The sequence below is a fragment of the Salvelinus alpinus genome, chromosome 7, assembly GCF_045679555.1.
Source record: "Salvelinus alpinus chromosome 7, SLU_Salpinus.1, whole genome shotgun sequence".
In the NCBI taxonomy this organism is placed as follows: domain Eukaryota; kingdom Metazoa; phylum Chordata; class Actinopteri; order Salmoniformes; family Salmonidae; genus Salvelinus; species Salvelinus alpinus.
In genome coordinates this window covers 26,186,265-26,204,688 of record NC_092092.1, presented here as the reverse complement: position 1 = coordinate 26,204,688, position 18,424 = coordinate 26,186,265, and the positions used below count along the sequence as shown (strand labels likewise).

Genomic DNA, 18,424 nt, shown 5'->3' with positions numbered 1-18,424 from the left:
GGTGTGAAAATTTGCTGAATTAACATTAGATGAGGTCACGTTAGCAGCGTTAGCTCGAGGAACCAATTAGCTATAGTATTAACTGGTAAACGACTCCTTGCCGTTCCTTAAGCTATAACGTTAGTTTCTCACTGGACCCTGGCAATCTGTGTGAAATGTTAACTAGTTAGCTAGCTAATGAACTAACTACTATCTATGAACAAATGTTTTCCCTCTATGTGGTTAATTTTCAGAATGAGAGAATTAGGTGAACATTAGGCATTGCTTGTTAAACAAGTGGATTCAGGGATCAGGTGTAGCTGGAGCTGGGCCTAGCTTAAGCTGGATGCCAATAGAGGTGAAAAGGAACAACACACACTTTCCCTCTTTTTCAATAAGGTGGATAAAAAGGGGTATGCCAGATGTACTCTCTGCCTGAAAGATCAATTATGCCAACAAAGGGTCTCATGCTCTGCTGCTAGCACATTGTAGTACAGGCAGAAAGTGTACAATGTAATAACATGCAGTGTAGCCCAATGATATTGCTTATGTTGAACTTGACATACTGTAACACTTTTGTGTGAGTGAGGGGGGATTACTTGATCTTTTACTCAGTGAATGTTATTTTTGCACACATGTAGCCTTGTGCACTTAATCAATGTCAACTCTAGTGGCCACAATAATGAGCAAAAATAGAATGCCTGTTTGTTTCATTCTATTTCTACTTTAAGATGTTTTTCCCCAAGTGCAATATTTACATGTATGTGGTCACAAGCGTTCTATTATAAAGGCTGTCATGGATGACTGCAATATTAGTGTATTGTTTTTTCTCGCGTGTCTTTCGCAGTAAAGTCTAGGCAACAAATAACATTGGATTGCTTTCCTTAATTTTTTGCTATGTCACGATCGTCGTAATGAGGCAGAGTGGACCAAGGCGCAGCGTGATAGAAAGACATCTTCTTTATTATGAAGATGAAACAAACGAACAAAAACAACAAACAGACGACCGTGAAGCTATTCAAACAAATAGTGCTGACACTAACCACTACACATAGACAATTACCCACAATAGCCTAATGCCTATGGCTGCCTTAAATATGGCTCCCAATCAGAGACAATGAATGACAGCTGTCTCTGATTGAGAACCATTCAGGCAACCATAGACATACCTAGACACCTACACTCAAACACAAACCCATATACTCTACCAAAACCCCCTATACCATACAACCACCCAAGACGAGACAAATACAGACAAATATCCCCCCTGTCACACCCTGACCTAACCAAAATATTACAGAAAACAAAGATAACTAAGGCCAGGGCGTGACATGCTATGAGTTTGGTTCACATTAACCACTTTTTATTTTATACACAGACACTGATAATGTAGATCATATTCTTTGTTGTTTAATTAGTACAGTTAAAACCTGAATTTCAAGATGGGATCCAACCTAAAAGTCACTAGAAATTAGCGTTTTAAAGCATATATATATATATACTTTTTTGCGTGTTTCAGTGTCCCAAAAATGTGTCACCTTTTAGGGCCCTCACCAGTTTGCATCCCTGCTCTACGCTTCTGTGCCACGTAAAGGTAGGCCTAGATGTATTGTAGATTATAGTGGACTCCAAATTAAATAATGTACTATGTTGCTATTACTGCTTTCAGTGTCTCAAAACTCTATTTGAGTGGTCCACGATGTGGCTTTTAAAACCTGTTTTGTATTGTCAATTGATGTATCATTGTGGAGTGACAAACTTTTCTAACTCTACAGATTTGTGGCAGCACTTTACCTGCTGGCGGACATGCTGCCTCACCTGACGCAGCTTTCAAAAGTATTCCAAAAGGAGGATGTAAACTTCCTGGCCATAAAAGAGCAGGTACATTCTTTTCTATCTTCATGTTCAAACGTGGGCAAATGTCTCACTCCTCGCCATAAAAAATTCTGGTGATGCCCAGCCCCCGGGGTCATTTCTGAGCTAACTCCACCAGGACCTCGATGTCCCAATGGGTCTGGGCGCATTCAACATCAAGGAGGAGGAGGAGAGGGAGAGGCCAGGTGGAGGAGACCAAGACCAGGAAGCAGTTCTGAGCTGGGTTTAGAGAGGAGGTAGAAACATTTATATTCAAATTTTGTGATGAAACCAATGTTACATCATGTGTGTTGGATAAACTAAAACAAACAGCTCTTTTTACAGCTTTTTTGTGCTGTAATTAGGGCATGGATCCATATCTTGTTGGCCTCCAGGACAGCCTAGACCAGAGGTTCCAACACCTGGAGATTCTGGGGGCCTTCTGTGTGTTGGGAACTCAGTCTGCATTCTCCAGTGAGAGGATAAACACCTTTAACCTGACCCTCCTCACCAGGCAGTTCGTGCAAGCGCCAGAGGCTGCTGTGGTGCAAGAGTGGCCCTCTTACAAGCAACATGTGCTAGTTGCATTCCCGGTATCGAATGAGTGTGACAATCTTTTGAAGAGAACATTTTAGGCCAGTGCTGTCCCTTTTTCCTGTTGAACTACCACTCTGTTGGCTCTTCTTTAATGCTGTACATCTTTTTGTTTTTCATGTATTTCAGGGGTTGGATCAGCTGACGGCAATGACAAAGCTGGCCTCGCAATTTGATGAGTGGGGGCAGCTCTACCCCTGCCTTAGCCAGTTGGCAGAAATCGCACTGACTATACCAGTGTCTTCCGTTAATTATGAGAGGACTTCTCTGCAATGAAACGAGTAAGAACATTTAAATGTGAAAGTAGATCCTCTTTGTCCCTCTCCCTTCTCTTATTGTTATTTCTGTTATTGCAGGTCAGAACAGACTTGAGGAACAGACTGCAGGGGGAGCATCAAGTCTCCATCAACGCCCCCCCACCCCCCCATCAAGGAGCTCAATTACAGAAGAATAAAGTGCTCTGACAAAGGCTGTAAACTATGTCAGAACTAGGTTTTTGTCAGAACCTGAAATAAGATTTCCAACGCCCTCCTTATGTGATGAACATGAATTAGTGGGCTCTAATTCATTTTCAGTCAAATGTTCCTCTGTTAATAATTTTGTCAAGATAAACTTTTCTATTTCATAAAGAAGGTCTCTGTTGTGTTTCTTTAGATAGCTGCAGCATTCAACTTTAAATTGCATCCTATAATACTTTTACCAATACGTTATTGAGCTCATTTCTGTGGGTGGAAATTATATTTGAGTTTTCCTTTTAAAAAGTCCCCAAAACCAAGCTTTTCAGTACTTGTACATATTTTGTTTTTTGGGGGGGGGCGCTAATTTTTCCCCACAGCTAACACATTTTCCAGAGGAAACACTGCCACAGACGCAACACTTTCAGTGTTGTTTTAACCTGTCACATCACAGTAAATCAAAACAACAGTTTGAGTGTCCCCAACCATTACAAAATAGACTGGGACAATGAGTGCCCAATGGCACAGACAGTCCTTAATTGAAGCGAGACAGTCAATTACCCCAAACCAGCAGCAGCCATAATTGATCTCCTTTGATCTAAACATTTTCAGAATTTGTCTCGGTGGCATGTCTACGATCCAATACCTGTGAGTGTATGTGTGTCTCAGTGAGCGATCTGTGCTTCCGTGCTCAGGTGAATGTGTGCTGACTGAGCAGGCTGGGTAACGCTTGCCTGCACTCTGTTACTGCATTCTCTGGAACCTTCGGGGCATGTCTACAAGCACAGCATAATAGGATCTGAACTCTACTGGGTTATGGAGCTAGCTGAGGCTGGAGAGAGAAAGAGAGTACTTCTAACTGCCCTGACCTAAAAACCACCTCCTCTCCTTCTGAGAGACTTGGAGACCTTACTGAACCCCATGAGGGGTTGAGAGAGAGAGTACAAGACAGAAGGGGATAGAGGTAGAGAGAAAGAGACAGAAAGAGGTCAGATAGAAACAGGGAGACAGAAAGGTCAAAGCAGGTATCATTGACCCGGTGCTGCTGGTGATGAGTATTACCTGCTGGAATGGGTTGGGGAGGGTCTGGCTGCAGTACAGGTAGTAATGCACTATATCTGTAGAGAACAGGGAAAGACACCAACAAGTTAAAGTATAATGTGATTACAGCCCGGGGTGGGTATAAACACCTTGTAAATACAGGTTCATTAAAGTGACATCAAAAGCATAACTTGTCTTTAACTCACCAGAACTGATCAGGTCCTTGGTCTGGTTCATGATGAACTTGTCTGGGATCACACAGAAGTCACTGGTGCCCTGAACACAAGAAGAAGAGGCATTTTTAAAAACCACAAAACTAGTGTCAAAGTAGTGTATCAAACACACACCCTCCTGGGTTTAATAGGAATACGTACAGGTCTCTTGGGGTTCAACTAATGAGCCTCTATATACCACAGATGAAAAACGGTCTATTTTGCCTCTTCTCCAAATCGAACTGTTTGTGAGTACATTGTTCCATAAAGCCTATAGTGTGTGTGTGTGTGTGTGTGTGTGTGTGTGTGTGTGTGTGTGTGTGTGTGTGTGTGTGTGTGTGTGTGTGTGTGTACAGCCTTCATACCGGCCACTCTGCTCAGTCTATAATTATTCTTGTGAAGGAATTCATTATGCATTAATGTATTATGTGCCCCGGTGTTCTTTTACGTCAGATGGCAGCAGTTTCCCTCCCTTCATTAGTATCACAACAACTGCAGCATCAGCAGCAACACACACACACACAGTCGTGTACAGCCAACCTAGTGGGGACACACAATTCAGTCTCATTCAAAATCCTATTTTCCCTAAACCCTAACCCGTACTACTACCATACCCTAACCTAAACCAAAAACCTAATCCTAACCCTAGCTCCTAACACTTAAACTAACCCTAGCTCCTAACAGTGACCCTTAACGTCATTCTAACCCTAACACTAATTCTAACCTTAATCCTAAACACCCTAGAAATAGCATTTTACCTTGTGGTGACTTGGTCAACTTTTTGTTTGTTTACTATTCTTGTGGGGAGTTAAACACACACACACACACACACACACACACACACACACACACACACACACACACACACACACACACACACACACACACACACACACACACACACACACACACACACACACACACACACACACACACACACACACACACACACACACACACACACAAACACACAAACACACAAACACACGTTTCTGGGCCTATAAGCACAAGCCTGGTTTGCTTAGGGGCAAACTGAGGTTAGGATGCTTATGTTTGGAACAAATCACAGGGGTGCTCTATGGTGTGCCACTTCCTGATTCTACACCATTCTCTTCACATTGTTTGTTCCAAGATGGTCAGATAGATTCATTCCATTCTTCCATTCCAAGGGAGGCGGGGTATCCATGATTACATGGTCAGCTGGGGCCTGATCCTAGATTTGTGAATGAAATAGTATCTACTATATAATCCTTCTCTGTGCCTGGGAGCGTGTGCGCATGCGTGTGTATCACAACCGCCCGTAATCAAATCAAACTTTATTTGTCACATGTGCCGAATACAACAAGTGTAGACCTTACCGTGAAATGCTTACTTACAAGCCCTTAACCAACAGTGCATTTCAAGAAGAGTTAAGAAAATATTTACAAAATAAACAAAAATACAAAAACAATTATTATAAAAAGTAACACAATAACATAACAATAACGAGGCTATATACAGGGGGTACTGGTACCGAGTCAGTGTGCGGGGGTACAGGTTAGTTGAGGTAATTTGTACATGTAGGTAGCGGTGAAGTGACGATGCATAGATAATAAACAGCGAGTAGCAGCAGTGTACAAACAAATGGGGGGTGTCAATGTAATAGTCTGGTGGCCATTTGATTAATTGTTCAGCAGTCTTATGGCTTGGGGGTAGAAGCTGTTAAGGAGCCTTTTGGTCCTTAACAGCTGGAGTCCTATAGGCCGGCGCATAATTGGGCCAGCACTGTCCGGGTTAGGGTTTGGCCGGGGTAGGCCGTCATTGTAAATAAGAATTTGTTCTTAACTGACTTCCTTAGTTCAATTAAAAAAAGATGGTGTGACAGAGATTGTATTATATTAACACCTCATTGAGAGGAAGCAGAGTAGGTACTGTAGATCTCATAGAAAGTTATGAGCTGCTGTATCCAGGCCTGGCTGCATGGTGTGGCCCAGTTAAATGAGCTGTGTGTGTGTGTGTGCGTGTGCGTGCGTGTATGATCAAACCCAGCCTTGAAGTCTCAACCTAAACTACAGCCTAAAATAAAACATGCAATATTGACTTGGAATCTTTCAGTTGGGTTGTAGCCTGCGTTTAGCAACTAGCCCTTTGGCTTATGCACTATGCATTTTCCATGATCCACAGCCCCAAGTCAAATCTGGGGGGAACAACAACAAACAAACTGAGAGAAAGGGAACACAACGAGCCTTAGGCATGTGGTGACTCAAACACAGCAGCATCTATTCATCTTCCTGTATTCAAACCAGAGATTCACATGCATTCAGATTCCTCAGGATATAAACAGAGATACAGTCATATGAGCAATCGCTCTCATTTGAGATGTGATAGAATTTCAAGACCAGAATAGGACCATCATTCGTCACATAATCCCTGACAGAACATCATTGACCAGTTGGTTTTTATAAATGATGACTCATGATCTGGTTTACTGGTTACTGTAACAGCTGTTTAGCAGTAGTTATGGGGTTGAGTTATATCTAGTTAATTCACAGTTGATAGGTAGTGACGATCAAAACCTTCAGGAGAGAGAGAGACTAGTTCCCAGGAGGATAAAGGATGAAACAAGGGTAGGCACCAATATCCTTCAGATTTCAAACCTCTGGTAACTAAATGTAACCTGGTTTCTCCTCCTTTTCCTGCTGCCCTTTTCTCTCTCTAACTCTTTCTCCTCAATATCTTTTCATACCTGGTTTAATCTGATTCAAGACACAGGCATCCAATGACACTTTTTTAGACAGCAGTAGTACTTGTCTATGTACATGCATTATGGCTTTATGTTAACACGTTGCGGTTATGTATTCAGAGCATATATGAAGGCACATCCCTAAGGATTTCTGACGGAAAGCTATTTAATGTGATTTCTCTCAGACTCACACATGCACACAAAGACACACACACACACGCACTCTTTAAGAACACTTTCAAAGTGAGTGTGAACAATCATGGCCCCAAAGCAATTCGTCTTAGCTGTCAGCCATGGTAAGAATTGATTAGCACAGTAACAGTAACAGTTGGACATGGGCATAGACATGGTCCTGAGTTGTTTCATAAATTGCACCCTATTCCCTACATAGTGCACAACTTTTGATCAGGGCCCATAGGGGCAAAAAATGGTCCTCTATACATAGATTTGTTTCGATAACTGTTAACAAGCTGGACAGAGTGAAGACTGCTGTATATGTAGGCTCATTATCATATCATAACTGCCAAAATAATGGAACCACTTGAGTAAATGAGGGAGACAAAGTATATTGAAAGCAGGTGCTTCCATACAGGTGTGGTTCCTGCTTAGAGTCATGTATAAAAATGCTGGGCAGGACATTATTTTGGCTACCATGGCTATGCCCCCATAGGATGAAAATGACCCCATCCACAAGGCATGAATTCTCTCTGAATGGTTTGATGAGCATGAAAACGATGTGAACCATATGCCATGGCCCGCTCAGTCAACAAAATAGAGTTCCAGACACTTGTACAGTCGTGGCCAAAAGTTTTGAGAATGACACAAATCTACATTTTCACAAAGTCTGCTGCCTCAGTTTGTATGATGGCAATTTGCATATACTCCATAATGTTATAAAGAGTGATCAGATGAATTGCAATTAATTGCAAAGTCCCTCTTTGCCATGCAAATGAACCGAATCCCCCCAAAACATTTCCACTGCATTTCAGCCCTGCCACAAAAGGACCAGCTGACATCATGTCAGTGATTCTCTCGTAAACACATGTGTGAGTGTTGATGAGGACAAGGCTGGAGATCACTCTGTCATGCTGATTGAGTTTGAATAACAGACTGGAAGCTTCAAAAGGAGGGTGGTGCTTGGAATCATTGTTCTTCCTCTGTCAACCACAGTTACCTGCAAGGAAACACGTGCCATTATCATTGCTTTGCACAAAAAGGGCTTCACAAGCAAGGATATTGCTGCCAATAAGATTGCACCTGAATCAACCATTTATCGGATCATCAAGAACTTCAAGGAGAGCGGTTCAATTGTTGTGAAGAAGGCTTCAGGGCGCCCAAAAAAGTTCAGCAAGCGCCAGGACCATCTCCTAAAGTTGAATCAGCTGCGGGATCGGGGCACCACCAGTACAGAGCTTGCTCTGCATTTGCACGCACAGTGAGGCAAAGACTTTTGGAGGATGGCCTGGTGTCAAGAAGGGCACCAAAGAAGCCACTTCCTTCCAGGAAAAACATCAGGGACAGACTGATATTCTGCAAAAGGTACAGGGATTGGACTGTAGAGGACTGGGGTAAAGTCATTTTCTCTGATGAATCCCCTTTCCGAATGTTTGGGGCACCCAGAAAAAAGTTTGTCCGGAGAAGACAAGGTGAGCGCTACCATCAGTGCTGTGTCATGCCAACAGTAAAGCATCCTGAGACCATTCATGTGTGGGGTTGCTTCTCAGCCAAGGGAGTGGGCTCACTCACAATTTTGCCAAAGAACACAGCCATGAATAAAGAATGGTACCGACACATCCTCCGAGAGCAACTTCTCCCAACCATCCAGGAACAGTTTGGTGACGAACAATGCCTTTTCCAGCATGATGCATGATGAAGTGATAACTAAGTGGCTGGGGGAACAAAACATCGATATTTTGGGTCCATGGCCAGGAAACTCCCCAGACCTTAATCCCATTAAGAACTTGTGGTAAAGGTGGACAAACAAAAACCCTACAAATTCTGACAAACTCCAAGCATTGATTATGCAAGAATGGGCTGCCATCAGTCAGGATGTGTCCCAGAAGTTAATTGACAGCATGCCAGGGTGGATTGCAGAGGTCTTGAAAAAGAAGGGTCAACACTGCAAATATTGACTCTTTGCATCAACTTCATGTAATTGTCAATAAAAGCCTTTGACACTTATGAAATGCTTGTAATTATACTTCAGTATTCCATAGTAACATCTGACAAAAATATCTAAAGACACTGAAGCAGCAAACTTTGTGGAAGTTAATATTTGTGTCATTCTCAAAACTTTTGGCCACAACTGTAGTATCTATGCCAAGGTGCATTGAAACTGTTCTGGCTCGTAGTGGCCCAACACCCTATTAAGACACCTACATTTGAGGTTCGAAGTTTACATACTCTGAGGTTGGAGTCATTAAAACTCATTTTTCAACCACTCCACAAATTTCTTGTTAACAAACTATAGTTTTGGCAAGTCGGTGAGGACATCTACTTTGTGAATGACACAAGCCATTTTTCCAACATGTTTACAGACAGATTATTTCACTTATAATTAATTCACTGTATCACAATTCCAGTGGGTCAGAAGTTTACATACACTAAGTTGACTGTGCCTTTAAACAGCCTGGAAAATTCCAGAAAATTATGTCATGGCTTTAGAAGCTTCTGATAGGCTAATTGACATCATTTGAGTCAATTGGAGGTGTACCTGTGAATGTATTTCAAGGCCTACCTTCAAACTCAGTGCCTCTTTGCTTGACATCATGGGAAAATCAAAATAAATCAGCCAAGACCTCCACAATTCTGGTTCATCCTCGGGAGCAATTTCCAAACGCATGAAGGTGCCACGTTCATCTGTACAAACAATAGTACGCAAGTATAAACACCATGGGACCACACAGCCGTCATACCTCTCAGGAAGGAGAAACGTTCTGTCTTCTGGAGATGAACATACTTTGGTGCGAAATGTGCACATCCATCACAGAAAAACAGCAAAGGACCTTGTAAAGATGCTGGAGGAAACAGGTACAAAAGTATCTATTTCCACAGTAAAACAAGTCCTATATCGACATAACCCGAAAGGCCGCTCAGCAAGGAAGAAGCCACTGCTCCAAAACTGCCATAAAAAAGCCAGACTATGGTTTGCAACTGCAAAGATTGTACTTTTTGGAGAAATGTCCTCTGGTCTGATGAAACAAAAATAGAACTGTTTGGCCATAATGAGCATCGTTATGTTTGGAGGAAAAAGGGGGATGCTTGCAAGCTGAAGAACACCATCCCAACCGTGAAGCACGGGGGTGACAGCATTATATTGTGGTGGTGCTTTGCTGCAGGAAGGACTGGTGCACTTCACAAAAAAGATGGCATCATGAAAAAAGGAACATTTTGTGGATGTATTGAAGCAACATCTACAGAAGTTAAAGCTTGGTCGCAAATGGGTCTTCCAAATGGACAATGACCCCAAGCATACTTACAAAGTTGTGGCAAAATGGCTTAAGGACAACAAAGTCAAGGTATTGGAGTGGCCATCACAAAGCCCTGACCTCAATCCCATAGAAAATTTGTGGGCAGAACTGAAAAAGCGTGTGCGAGCAAGGAGTTCTACAAACCTGACTCAGTTACACCAAAATCCACCCACTGAATTTAACGTATCTGGCTAAGATGTATGTACACTTCCGACTTCAACTGACGTTGGTATTTCCTTTATCTTTTATTAATACAATTTTTTACCCCCTTTTCTCCCCAATTGGTAGTTACAATCTTGTCTCATTGCTGCAACTCTCCAACGGGCTCAGGAGAGGTGAAGGTTTAGACATGCGTCCTCCAAATCATGACTCGCCAAGCCGCGCTACTTCTTAACACACTTGCTTATCCCGGAAGCCAGCCGCACCAATGTGTCAGAGGAAACTGACTACCGTTGTCAGCTTGCAGGCTCCCGGCACACCACAAGGAGTTGCTAGAGTGCGATGAGCAAAATAAACTCCTCCCCCCGGCCAAACACTCCCTTAACCCGGACAGCACTGGCCAATTGTACGCTGCCTAATAGAGTACCACCGTATGAGTCATAATACACATAAAAAACTAGCTGTCAAACAAGAAAATGGTTCCAATCGTTATCCCACCATTCAGTTTTCCCATAGGGGATTTTAGAAACACTTAAAACAAGGTTGTAGACTCGGCTATGAAAAGCCGAGTCTACAACCACTGTGACTATTATTATTATTTGACCCTGCTGGTCATCTATGAACGTTTGAAAATCTTGGCCATGTACTGTTATAATCTCAACCCAGCACAGCCAGAAGAGGACTGGCCACCCCTCAGAGCCTGGTTCCTCGCTAGGTTTCTTCCTTGGTTCCTGCATTTCTAGGGAGTTTTTCCTAGTCACCGTTCTTCTACAGCTGCATTGCTTGCTGTTTGGGGTTTTAGGCTGGGTTTCTGTACAGCACTTTGTTACATCATCTAATGTAAAAAGGGCTTCATAAATAAATTTGATGACAAAATGTGGAAAAAGTCAAGGGGTCTGAATATTTTCTGAATGCACTGTACACGGTTCCATTTGGGACACAGGCCTTGGAGTCACAGTCACTCACCACAGCTGTGGCAAGGTCAACTCCCAGAGACGCCCAGCTCAGGATCAACGTCAGCACCCCAAACACCATCATCCTGCAGGAACACACAGAGACAGAATTGTGGGTATTATAACACTGTTAATAACACACTAGAATAACTATAACACTGGCCACAAAACATTAGAAATCTGTGGTCATCAAGGATGTGATAATCAAAGATGATGATGTCATTATCTGATTGGGCTGTCACTCTGCCTCGTCAGTCATACAACAAAAAGGTCAAAGGTCCTCTCTCTGGAGACTGAGAATGCTCTGTAGTGAACAGTGTATGAACAGGAGAGATGTCAGGGTGCGTCATCTCTGTTGTCCTCCAGTCGATAGCAGCCTCTTTACAAGTACATGATGCAGGCAATGGAACATTCATCCTCTCTGCTCTCTTCTAACCAGACATGCATTGCTTTCGAGCGAGTGATATCACCAATTGAACACTGCTAGCACGCACCGCTAGCTAGCTAGCTATTTCACATCATCTACATATGCATGCAAGGGGATCAATACTCATTGGGTCCAATCATAAATTACAACAATATTTCAGAGAAAATGAAATTAGCTAGTGTTGAATTGTCCAGCCACCTCTCTCATCACATGCAATATGAATGTGTGCAGTAGTGGTTAGGAATACGATGAGCCTATTTGTCTCTCTGATCCGTGTGTGTGAGTGTATGTCTGTGTGTGTGTGATTGTGTGTCTGTGTACGTACGTATGTATGTGTGTGTGTGTGTGTGTGGTGTGCATCATTCAGGTCATAACACATTACAGCTCTCCCACTAATCCAATTCACAACTGGCAGCATAATTGGCATTGTGAGTTCCCACCGCTGTACGACCCTTCTCTCTCTCACACACCCGTCCTCCCGCTTCCTGTGTTTGCATTGACGTGTGAGAAGAGAAGCCAGGGTCTTTGTCTGTCAGGACAGTTTGTGAGCACAGTCAGAATGATAAAGAAATAGTTAATTATTAACAGTAGTAGTATTATTTGTGAGTTGAGAATATGCAGCTTTGACAGCCATATACTGTATAGCCCATGAGAAAAGTTGAATATATGTGCAATAAAATCCATAATCAAGGGTCTTCCTCAAGAGCATAACAGCGGTGTGTGTTCTCTGATTTGTGTGTGTGTGTGTGTTTGCACACGTGTGGGCTCTGGGGGGCTACACAGGCTGTGTGTGCGTATGACCTCTGGGAACTACGGTGGGTGGTTGAAGTCAGTGGTGTTGAAGGATAGGTGCCCGCTCTGCCCTACTGTACTGTAAGTGCTTAATGAGTGGTTATGTGGGTCCACTGGGCCATGGAGGCCTCAATTAATATGAGCGAGAGACAGAGTGTGTGTGTGTGTGTGTGTGCTCTGGGTGACCCAGTCGGCAGGAAAAATAACCCAGCGTGCCTTTATTGAACACACAACACTACACCACATCAAGCAAGCTACCATTGGCTTTTGTGCTCAGGCAGGCAGATCACTGATCTATGAGAAGGAGCAGGGACTGGGGCAGTGGCAGATGAAGCCTGGGTGGTTCATTACATGCATAAACAGATACATAAACAACAAGACATAAACATAAAGCCTGATGCACACACACACCAACACAGAGAGAGGGCAGCTCTGGGTTGTGTCCTAATGGTACCCTATTCTCTATATAGTGCATAGGGATGGGCAGGCACGGTTATTTGAATATTCAAATATCTGAACGGATGTCAGTATTCAAATACTTGCAAGAGTACAATTTTTTTTAAAGAAAATCAAAGGTCCATTTTAACAATGAAATGGCTTTGTCTCAGTTAAATCAAATAATATATGTGACATTGCTACACACAAGGATATACCATGTCATTTGACATTCTTAACTTACTAAAACAACAAACTTTTGAATCTAGTTTTTATGACGTGTGCCCCACTTAATCCCCCAAGTTTCAGCATCATTGTAAAGCCCTAGTTATTTTGCTGCTTTGACAAAGTCATTTATGAAGATGATTATTTATGTCATGTGATTAATTTACGTCTGTCGCTCATTTTAAGGTAAACCCTGTTACGTGAACTGAACTCTCGTTTTAACATGGTTAAACTATTTAAAAAATATCTAATAGTCAAATCATAGAGAAAAGCAGGTGAGCTGGTTCTACACAGCAAATTCCCCCATGTTAAATTAACACTGAAGGTGTGGACCTGTATAGATACTGAATATTGTTGAATTAACACACTGCTAAGTGTAAAGCTTTAGTTGCAATTTGAATATTTCCCAGAATGCCTTGCCTTTCGAGTGAATTGTAGAGTTACCATGACTGAATTTGTTAGTGACTGAGACATGCTCGTTGCATACATCCAGTTTCAGTACAAAGACTTCAAGTGAATATGTTATCATTATAATTTGAATATTTAAAGGCCTTGAACAGTCATTCTAATTCCTGTGTAAAATAGCCAAAAACATCACAATAATATTTCTGAGGATTGATATGCTCAATTTTTTTTGAAAATGTACATACAGGCTGAGTGGGTGGGGAGCCTATATTCATGAGCTTGCCTTGACAGACAGTTCTTTGAAACTCCTATGTAAAGAAACTTGGATGTAATGAGCAGTGTTGCAGTAAAATCATCTCAAGCAAATTTGTAGTGATACGTTTTATACCGGAGCATGCATCAAAACCGCTAAGCAGTTTACTTCGAAGCAGTGTGCCGATGCTTGTATCACTTTATCAGACGCAAGTGATCAATAACGTCCGAAGCTTCGCTTTGTTGAACAACCACCTGATTAGTTTGCTATTGGTTTCACTAGAAGACAAAAAGGCTACCCTGTGCACGCGCTACGGTGTGTGCGACGTCATCTATAATAATTTGGCTGTTCTAAATTATTTTGACCAGCAGGTGCCACTGGTGTACAATGTGTTGATCAAAGCCTCACGTAAATAACCTATTATCGACAAATTTGGCTGGAAATGCTCAATGCTTCAGGAAGCTTCATTTTCCCATCACTACAAAATTGGTGATACACAAAGCAACTCAAACATTGAAATTGCATTAATGATATATATTTTTATACATCTCCCGTTTGGCATGTCTCTTGTGATGCGGTTCAAAGCAGCACTGATGGATGTTTTGAATTACTTCCCCTCTTCTGTTCCATGCTGGCTGAAGACCTAGCTAGCCGGTAACTAGCTAACTGTAACGGCAGTCTAAGTCGTCCTCCTCATCGGACGAGGAGAGGCGAGAAGGATCGGAGGACCAATGTACAGCGTGGTAAGTTTCCATGATTTAATAACATGAAAACAATATACAATTACAAAATAACAAAACAAACTAACCGTCACAGTCCCGTGTGGCACAAACACTGACACAGAAAACAACCACGCACAAAATCCCAACACAAAACAAGCCACCTATATATGATTCTCAATCAGGGACAACGATTGACAGCTGCCTTTGATTGAGAACCATATTAGGCTGAACACAGAAAAAGACAAACTAGACACACAACATAGAATGCCCACCCAGCTCACGTCCTGACCAACACTAAAACAAGCAAAACACATAAGCACTATGGTCAGGACGTGACAGTACCCCCCTCCTGAGGTGCGGACTCCGAACGCACCCCTAAAACTCAAGGGGAGGGTCTGGGTGGGCATCTGTCCGCGGTGGCGGCTCCGGCGCAGGACGAGGACACCACTCCACCATTGTCTTTGTCCCCCTCCTTAGCGTCCTTTGAGTGGCGACCCTCGCCCCCGACCCTGGTCTAGGAACCTTCACAAAGGTCCCCCCTAGATTTAGGAGACAGCTCAGGACAGAGAGGTAGCTCAGGACAGAGAGGTAGCTCAGGACAGAGAGGTAGCTCAGGACAGAGAGGTAGCTCAGGACAGAGGGGCAACTCCGGACTGAAGGGTAGCTCTGGACTGAAGGGCAGCTCCGGACTAATGGCAGCTCCGGACTGAGTGGCAGCTCCGGACTGAGTGGCAGCTCATGACTGAGTGGCAGCTCCAGACTGAGTGGCAGCTCATGACTGAGTGGCAGCTCATGACTGAGTGGCAGCTCATGACTGAGTGGCAGCTCATGACTGGAGGGCCGCTCATGACTGGAGGGCGGCTCATGACTGGAGGGCGGCTCATGACTGGAGGGCGGCTCATGACTGGAGGGCGGCTCATGACTGGAGGGCGGCTCATGACTGGAGGGCGGCTCATGACTGGAGGGCGGCTCTGGCAGCTCCTGACTGGCTGGCGGCTCTGGCAGCTCCTGACTGGCTGGCGGCTCTGGCAGCTCCTGACTGGCTGGCGGCTCTGGCAGCTCCTGACTGGCTGGCGGCTCTGGCAGCTCCTGACTGGCTGGCGGCTCTGGCAGCTCCTGACTGGCTGGCGGCTCTGGCAGCTCCTGACTGGCTGGCGGCTCTGGCAGCTCCTGACTGGCTGGCGGCTCTGGCAGCTCCTGACTGGCTGGCGGCTCCTGACTGGCGGCTCCTGACTGGCTGGCGGCTCTGGCGGCTCCTGACTGGCTGGCGGCTCTGGCGGCTCCTGACTGGCTGGCGGCTCTGGCGGCTCCTGACTGGCTGGCGGCTCTGGCGGCTCCTGACTGGCTGGCGGCTCTGGCGGCTCCTGACTGGCTGGCGGCTCTGGCAGCTCCTGACTGGCTGGCGGCTCTGGCAGCTCCTGACTGGCTGGCGGCTCTGGCAGCTCCTGACTGGCTGGCGGCTCTGGCGGCTCCTGACTGGCTGGCGGCTCCTGACTGGCTGGCGGCTCCTGACTGGCTGGCGGCTCCTGACTGGCTGGCGGCTCCTGACTGGCTGGCGGCTCTGGCGGCTCCTGACTGGCTGGCGGCTCTGGCGGCTCCTGACTGGCTGGCGGCTCTGGCGGCTCCTGACTGGCTGGCGGCTCTGGCGGCTCCTGACTGGCTGGCGGCTCTGGCGGCTCCTGACTGGCTGGCGGCTCCTGACTGGCTGGCGGCTCTGGCGGCTTCTGACTGACTGACGGCTCTAGCGGCTCCTGACTGACGGATGGCTCTAATGGCTCGGGACAGATGGGCGGCTCTGACGGCTCGGGACAGACGGGCGGCTCTGACGGCGCTGGGCAGACGGATGGCTCAGACGGCGCTGGGCAGGCAGGCAGCTCAGACGGCGCTGGGCAGGCAGGCAGCTCAGACGGCGCTGGGCAGGCAGGCAGCTCAGACGGCGCTGGGCAGGCAGGCAGCTCAGACGGCGCTGGGCAGGCAGGCAGCTCAGACGGCGCTGGGCAGGCAGGCAGCTCAGACGGCGCTGGGCAGGCAGGCAGCTCAGACGGCGCTGGGCAGGCAGGCAGCTCAGACGGCGCTGGGCAGGCAGGCAGCTCAGACGGCGCTGGGCAGGCAGGCAGCTCAGACGGCGCTGGGCAGACGACCGACTCTGACCTGCTGAGGCGCACAGTAGGCCTGGTGCGTGGTGCCGGAACTGGTGGTACCGGACTGGAGACACGCACCTCAAGGCTAGTGCGGGGAGCAGGAACAGTGCGTACAGGGCTCTGGAGACGCACAGGAGGCTTAGTGCGTGGTGCCGGAACTGGAGGTACTGGGCTGGAGACACGCACCACAGGGAGAGTGCGTGGAGGAGGAACAGGGCTCTGGAGACGCACTGGAAGCCTGGTGCGTGGTGTAGGCACTGATGGTACTGGGCTGGGGCGGGAAGGTGGCGCCGGATATACCGGACCGTGAAGGAGTACACGAGCTCGTGAGCACCGAGCCTGCCCAACCTTACCTGGTTGAATGGTCCCCGTAGCCCTGCCAGTGCGGCGAGGTGGAATAGCCCGCACTGGGCTATGCTGGCGAACCGGGGACACCATTTGTAAGGCTGGTGCCATGTACGCCGGCCCGAGGAGACGCACTGGAGACCAGATGCGTTGGGCCGGCTTCATGACACCCGGCTCGATGCCCAACCTAGCCCTACCAGTGCGGCGAGGTGGAATAGCCCGCACTGGGCTAAGCACGCGTACTGGGGACACCGTGCGCTACACCGCATAACACGGTGTCTGACCAGTACGACGCCCTCTCACTCCACGGTAAGCACGGGAAGTTGGCGCAGGTCTCCTACCTGACTTCGCCACACTCCCCTTTAGCCAACCCCCCCCCAAGAAATGTTTGGGTGAGCCTCTCGGGCTTCCAGCCGCTCTGCCTTGCTGGCGCCTCATAATGCCGCCTCTCCGCTTTTGCTGCCTCCAGCTCCGCTTTGGGGTGGCGACACTCCTCTGGCTCTGCCCAGGGTCCTTTACCGTCTAGAATTTCCTCCCATGTCCATTCCTCCTGGTACCGCTGCTGCTGTCGCTGCTGCCCGTCGCCACGCTGCTTGGTCCGGGTTTGGTGGGTGGTTCTGTAACGGCAGTCTAAGTCGTCCTCCTCATCGGACGAGGAGAGTCGAGAAGGATCGGAGGACCAATGTACAGCGTGGTAAGTTTCCATGATTTAATAACATGAAAACAATATACAATTACAAAATAACAAAACAAACTAACCGTCACAGTCCCGTGTGGCACAAACACTGACACAGAAAACAACCACCCACAAAATCCCAACACAAAACAAGCCACCTATATATGATCTCAATCAGGGACAACGATTGACAGCAGCCTCTGATTGAGAACCATATTAGGCTGAACACAGAAACAGAAAAACTAGACACACAACATAGAATACCCACCCAGCTCACGTCCTGACCAACACTAAAACAAGCAAAACACATAAGCACTATGGTCAGGACGTGACACTAACACTAGACACAGATGAAAGGGGAAAAATAGAAGTACCTTTGCCATAGATGAATAGGGTAAACTTTATTATATTTGCTGACACCCTACAGTCAAATGTTGGGCTTAACCTTTACTGGTTGAGTGCTTTGCTACGTCCTTAGTTTTTATTTTAATTTTATATTTTTATTTAAACTTTATTTAACTAGGCATTTAACCTGTTTAGGCCTCTCAAAGTGCTTGTGATATA

The 18,424-nt window shown here is 45.9% G+C and overlaps 1 protein-coding gene across 2 annotated transcripts in view; it reads right to left on the bottom strand.

Annotated features, from left to right (window-relative positions):
* The window catches only part of LOC139580670 (protein tweety homolog 2-like), a 121,006-nt gene that overhangs the window by 15,884 nt on the left and 86,698 nt on the right, over positions 1-18,424 (bottom strand). For both annotated transcript variants that reach the window (XM_071409559.1, XM_071409560.1), the window contains exons 6-8: positions 11,453-11,525; positions 4,130-4,199; positions 3,945-4,000 (exon numbers count right to left, since the gene is read on the bottom strand). In XM_071409559.1, the coding sequence (XP_071265660.1) occupies positions 3,945-4,000; positions 4,130-4,199; positions 11,453-11,525 (199 nt within the window). The remainder of the gene's footprint in view (positions 1-3,944; positions 4,001-4,129; positions 4,200-11,452; positions 11,526-18,424) is intronic.